Source organism: Heterocephalus glaber, unplaced genomic scaffold, assembly GCF_053883595.1.
Source record: "Heterocephalus glaber isolate CG9 unplaced genomic scaffold, H.glaber_assembly_v1.0 deba00001141, whole genome shotgun sequence".
NCBI classification, from domain to species: domain Eukaryota; kingdom Metazoa; phylum Chordata; class Mammalia; order Rodentia; family Bathyergidae; genus Heterocephalus; species Heterocephalus glaber.
In genome coordinates, this window is record NW_028258201.1 from 3,152,735 (window position 1) to 3,158,734 (window position 6,000).

The 6,000-nt window shown below is 59.9% G+C and overlaps 1 protein-coding gene across 6 annotated transcripts in view; it reads left to right on the plus strand.

Annotated features, from left to right (window-relative positions):
• Nucleotides 1–5,319, plus strand: part of Anks1a (ankyrin repeat and sterile alpha motif domain containing 1A) — a 156,723-nt gene extending 151,404 nt beyond the window's left edge. For 2 of the 6 annotated variants that reach the window (XM_087210498.1, XM_087210500.1), the window contains 4 exons: nt 835–1,005; nt 1,245–1,343; nt 1,763–2,094; nt 3,014–5,319. In XM_087210498.1, coding sequence (XP_087066624.1) covers nt 835–1,005; nt 1,245–1,343; nt 1,763–1,882 — 390 coding nt within the window. In that variant the 3' untranslated portion in view covers nt 1,883–2,094; nt 3,014–5,319. The remainder of the gene's footprint in view (nt 1–834; nt 1,006–1,244; nt 1,344–1,762; nt 2,095–3,013) is intronic. The other 4 variants (XM_087210503.1, XM_087210501.1, XM_087210499.1 and 1 more) reach the window with 3 other exon arrangements.
• Nucleotides 5,320–6,000: the final 681 nt, after the last annotated feature.

The window sequence follows — 6,000 nt, forward strand, 5'->3', positions numbered from 1 at the left end:
CCCAGGGGCCCAGGCCCCAGTTTCAGGGGGCAGCAGCCCTGCGGGCCCTCCAGTAGAGGGCACTGCCTAGGCACCTGTGGTGCTGCGGACCTCCTCACCCTGGAGCGAGCCTGTCCTGACCAGGTCCCTGTTACCCCTGGAAGGAAGCTCTGTGGCCCTGGGCAGTCCCTGCAGCCCAGTCTCTGTGCCTGACCCTTTGCCGGTCCAGGGCCAGCAGGGTTAGGAGCCAGGCTCTGGCACCAGAGACACAGCTCTGCCCCTCAGTGCACCCAGCTCCTGGGGCTACTCTGAGATGCACCGAGTGGCGTTGTCAATAGTGACGTCCCTGTTGCCCCCGGGTGCCACACAGTCGCTGCTGCTGCAGCACGATGCCTCCTCATAAAATCACAGTGAGGACGTAAGGCTGAGGGGCGTGGGGCTGGGCACAACACCACTTACACCTTTGCCCTTTTTAAAGAAAGAAACAAAACCTAATAGGAACATTAGCACCACTTTATCCACAAGGTGTAAGCAGCACCTGGACCACCAGGAGATGCTGGCCTCTGGCGTGAGGAAGCCTAGCCAGGGCGGCTTCCACGCGGCCCCGCAGGGCCAGCAGTGCCACAGTGGGGAAGGGCAGGGTATTCTGTGGACCTCACAGGCCTTGGCACTGCCACAGCTTTGCACTGGCCTGTGTTTCTGCCAGACAAAATCGTGCAGGAAACACACACTGTGCTTTGCTGGTTGATCCCTGACAGACCAGTGTGGTGGAACAAGTCTGTGTGTCTCAAACACGTCCCCCTGTTCCACGTGGCCCGAGAGCCCGTGTGTTCACGCGGCACTGTGTTTCCCCAGAACCTGACATACGAAATCATCCTGACGCTGGGCCAGGCATTCGAGGTGGCCTACCAGCTGGCCCTGCAGGCCCAGAAGTCCCGGCCGACGGGGGCCGCCGTGGCCGACACGATCGAGACGAAAGCCTCCAAACCGGTGCCCAAGCCTCGGGCTGGCGTGAGGAAGTCCGCAGTACGTGGCCGCGGGCCAGGGCCAGGGCCTGGGGCGAGGCTGGGCACGTGGGGGTCTCCCCACACCTTCAGGAAATGGCCTCGCTCAGCCGAGCTGCTCTGGCACAAGGCCAGCAGAGGCTGCCCTCAGGGTGGCCTGCCAGCCCCACCCCGTGCAGGGCCATCTGGGGGCCGAGAGCGGCCGTGCCGAGCCCCGTGACACTGTCCCTGTGTCTGTGTCTGCTTTGCTCCGCACCCCAGGTGCCGCTGCCCCCCGATAGTCGCTGTTGTTACTGTCACACCTGCACCACCCACCGTCCTTCCTGCCTACCGCTGCCGTCTGTTAGTCCTGGAGTCCAGGTCTCTGCGCCTCCTGCTGTCTTGTGTGTCAGTCTCCCTGAGACGACCGTGAGCTTTCTTGGATGGGCTCTTCCCCTGCCCGCATGACACTCTTCTTCCCCGAGCTGCCCTCCCTGTGTGCTTTAGCCCTCTGTCTCTGTCCTGTGTCCCCCTCAGCGGCCTGGGATGACTGCTGTGGCCCCAGGTGCCCTCTCTGCCCCTCAGCAACCCGAGTGTTGAGCTTTCCAGGCCCCTCCTCCCCACCTGCCGCCGTGAGCGGGTTTGGGGTTAGAGCAGGAGGCTCCCAAAAGGCAAGGTTCCCTTCCCGGAAAAAGTCCCTGGAGGTGGCATCCCCAGGGTGCTCCAAGGGGTGGGGCCGGGCTCACCTCCCAGCCCTGGGCTGAGCCCCCTGACTTACAGGCTGCTCCCTCATTTGGCAGCTGGAGCCACCTGACATGGACCAGGAGGTCCAGTCCCACGCCAGTGTCTCCTGGATCGTGGACCCAAAGCCAGACTCTAAGCGGAGCCTCAGCACCAAGTATGAGACCACTATCTTCTAACAGCACCCTGCTCCTAGTCTCACTGTGCCTTTGCCACCGGGCTTTCTGCTGCCTCAGCTCCTCCAGCTGCGCCGCCTCGGCCCCGGTTCCATGGGGACCCGCACTCCTCCCGGCAGCAGTTCCCGACACCACACTCACAGCTCTCTACCTACACCACCGAACACTGTGAATCCTCCCCCGGGCTGAGGACAGGGGGGCGAGTGGCCTTTAAGGTGGGCACCGAAGGGAGCCTCTGGACAGGCACTGTGAACCTGAGGGCAGGAGTGCTCTCCTGTCTCCGTCCTGAGCCACAGCCAGGCTCCGAGCTGACTGTTTCTGCCTTTCCTGACCCAACCAGCCACTGTGACCACCTGGGAGAGTCCCCTGCACTGCTCACAGTGGCCGCTCCCAGGTGCTGGCCTGTCCCGTGGTGAGGCCCCCGAGGCCTCAGCTCAGTGACGTGGCCTGACTGGGCACACTGCTTTCTTTGAGGGCCGAAGGTCTGGGCTGGTCACGTGCGGGCCGCCTAGCAGGTTCCTTGGTCCTGGTGGGCCTTCCGGGCCACGGAACAGGGTGCGAACATGGCTGGCCCTGGTCCCGCCATTGCATCCCAGGCTCTGCAGGGCCAGCTTGGAGGCGGCTGGGCCCTGCATGAGCACCTTCTGCCCTCACAGAACAGCTCCAGAGCCAGGGGCCTGGGCCAAGCACCATCCAGAGTTTGCAGGAGCTTTCCGCCACCTCTCCCAGGGGGGTCCAAGCTAGACTCAGCCTGCCCCACACCCTGCCCCGCCTCCCTGGCTCTCCCTCCTGGGAGGCTCAGCCCTCCCAGGCAGCGCGGCCACTGCCACGGGGCTGCACCTGCAGGAGCCCATGTTCCCACTGTGGGCAGTTGGCATAGTGAGAAAGGAGGTAGGAAGAGCTGCAAGTGGAGCACAGTCCCGGGTGAGAGCCAGCAGCCAGGGTGAAGAGCCAGGGCAGGTCCTTGGCGCCCCCGCCCTGTGCCTTCCCCAGCAGGTGACCGGGCCATGGAGGGTGCGCTGGGCGGCTGTGAGGGACCCTCTGTCTGCTTCTGTGCTCCTTTTCGTTTCTTCCACCTTGTCCAAGCCCCCCGTCGTTAACCCTGTCCTCCTCCCATTGTTTGCTTCTGCCAAGCTGAGCCACAAGGAACCACACTGCTGCGGAAACAGACGTGGGGAGCCCAGGCTCCTGCCACCGTCGAACCTTGGGCCTGCAGCTCTGAAGACCAGGCCCTGCCCTGCCTGCGGGACCCACTCCCGGCCACGGCCTGGCCCCTGGCAGATGAGACTGGAACTCCGGAGGGTCAAGATGATGTGACCTGTCCACAATACACGTTTTTACTAGAAAAAAATTTTATAAAGTGAACTTTTAACACTTGGCTCAAACCTCTAGGTAAACTGCCAATCCTTAGATGGTCGTGGGATCAGAGGACGGGGGAGCTGAGATTGGTCCACAGCCCAGTTGTCCATGCAGCCCTGTCCTCAGAGTGGGGCTCAGCGCAGCTGGGGTGTGAGAAGCCAGCAACCAGCCCAAGGGGAGCAGAAAGGAGCAGGTGCAGCAGAGCCGAGCACGTGTGTTCGAGGCTGCTTTTCAAACCCCACCGAGGTAGCTGCTGTTCAAACTGTCCAACTTCTTGTCCTTGTTTTGAGCTACTTGGGCTCTTCACTAAGGACACAGCCTCAGGTGCCTGAGCAAAGCAGAGTTTGCTCTGTTTCCGGAGTTCCAAATGCAAAGCGAAGGTCCAGTGGCTGCTGGAGAGAAGTGAGTCATTCCTGGTGACAGGAAGCCATGGCTGGGCCAGGAGCTCCTCCACTCTCGCTCGTTGGTGGGCAGAGCTCCCCCTGGGGCCAGCTGCCCAAGCTTTCTTGCTCTCTAGAGACGTCTCGTTGGTAGAACAGGCAGCTTCGTCTGGAGCATTAATGGGTAGGTCAGCGGAGATGGCTACTTGCCACCTTGTGATGTGTCGAGTCAGGTCTGTGATTAGGGCTTGTTCTGAGTCTCGGACTGTTCTTGACTGTTGTATTCTCTGCTGCTGGGCTCAACCCTGGCTCAAGGTATGGAGAAGGTAGATCAGAGGACAGTCCGTTTCACGCCCCTCAAAGTGTGGCCTTGACAGCAGGCTGCTGCATAGCCCTTCCTGCCAGCTTGCTTTGCTTTCAGCTGTAAGTGGGGCTTCCTTCTTGCCTCAAGGACAAAGGGGCTGGCTCTGTAGGGCAGCAAGGCCAAGCCGGGGCAGCCGTTTGTCCCCCTGGGGGAGAGGCACTGCCTTGGGTTTCCTGGCCCTGGTCCTTTTGGTCCCAGGAGGAACCTTCCAGCTGCAGAGGCTTGCAGTGCAGTTCAGAGTGCTCTTGGGCACCCTCACAACCCTGTGGGTGGCCTGGAGAAGGAGGGCTTGTCATCCGATAGGCTGTGTGGGCTGAGTGCCCCACACAGCGGGTACTGGGGTGCCGCCCATGGTGGAGGCAGGTTGCCCTCCAAACTTAGGTACTAACCGGGACCCTGGCACCTTGAGGCTGCACTTTGTTGCCTGCCTCTCAGGCCTGAAAGGGTCCTCAGCAACTCGTCCTTGCAGGAGTCCCGGAGACCAAAGGCCCTGCAGGCGGGCGGAGGTCCCGAAAACTCTACGACACTACAACCAGCTCCTCACACTATCTGATGTCTTTAAATCACATGTAGGCATTTTTCCCCTTGAAGCTGCTATATCGTCATTATTTATTCAGGGTGTTTTCGTGTCGGAAAGCCCTGGCGAGGCTGCGCTGGCTCTGGGTCTTGTTTTGAGATGGAGGTTGGTTTATTTCAGAATGTTCAATAAAGAAAAGTGAGTGGATCACTCTGCTCTGGCTAGCTTGCTCGCTCGCTCTCTCCCTGTGCCCCTCCTCCTGGAAAGGGGCAGTGTGGCTGCAAGGACAGGCTCCGGGGAAAGGCCCTGCTCCACACTGCTCTTGAGTGCAGGTCACTCGGCATGGCAGCCCCTCAGGCGCCCAAGAGAGGAGCTCCCACTCCAGGCCTCCCGCTCGCCGCCTTGCTCCTGCCACCTCTGCCTTCAGCACTGCCCGCCTCAGGTCTGGGTCTGAGCTGCTGGGTGGCGCAGAGTGGCCATCGTCAGGACGTCAGGACCTGCGCAGCCTGCAGAGCACTGTGGCTCCTGCTGTGGCAATGGACTGAACTGTAATAAAATGTTATTTAATCTTTGTCTCTGTATTTTGATACTTGAATGATTTCCCTTTTGTTTTACTGTACATATAATTGTTAATCTGATTTTGTCTGAATTATAAACATCTTGTGGTACCAAACATAACCAATCTGTGCAACAACATAGACTGACCTCACTACACACAAGAGTGTAAATCGTCCTGGGCTTCCAGCTTTGGTTTTGTTATTTTCATAACTGTACAACTTAGAAGAGACTGAATTAATAAATGAGACGTGACATAAAGCCAGCCTAACTTGTTGGAGTCTTTGGAGTGGAAGTTTCTTGTTTTCGGGAAGAAGTGTGGGCGCTGGGCAGGCGCTGCTGTGGGGCAGGAGGCTGGTCCTGCTGTCTGGCTCGGTTGCCAGCAGTGGCATTCTGCACTCTCCAGTGTCTTCAGCAGGGCGCTGCCGAAGGTGGCTGGGTCATAAACCGTGTTGCATGTCCTTAGGAACATGGGGTGTGTGCCGGAGCTGGGCTGCCTTGCTACAGATGCCACTGCACGCTGGACTGGGCTAGTGGACACCTGTGTCCCAGGCACAGGAGGGACCAAAAGCTGTGAAGGAAAACTCCTTCGGCAGCTCAGTTTGACTACAGGTTACATTTTAGACAAAAGCCCGTGGGAAGGTACAGCGGGACCAGGTGTCCCCAGAGAGCCCAAGAGCGGCAGGAGGCGGCAGTCACTGAGCTGGAGTCTCCAGGGGAGAATGAGAAAGGCAGAGCAGGTACCCCAGCCCTTCACTCACTGTCACTGAGCCTCCTTAGTCCGAACTGCTGGAGGCCTTGGGGCTCCATCTCCTCAGCCTGCACCTGTGCAGGGGGCCACTATCCTTGCTGCGTGCAGGGAGCAACTGGGCTGAGAAAGGTTGAGACCATGCGGAGGGGACTGGGGGCCATCCAGCCACCTGAGCACCTGCTCCAGGCCAACTTG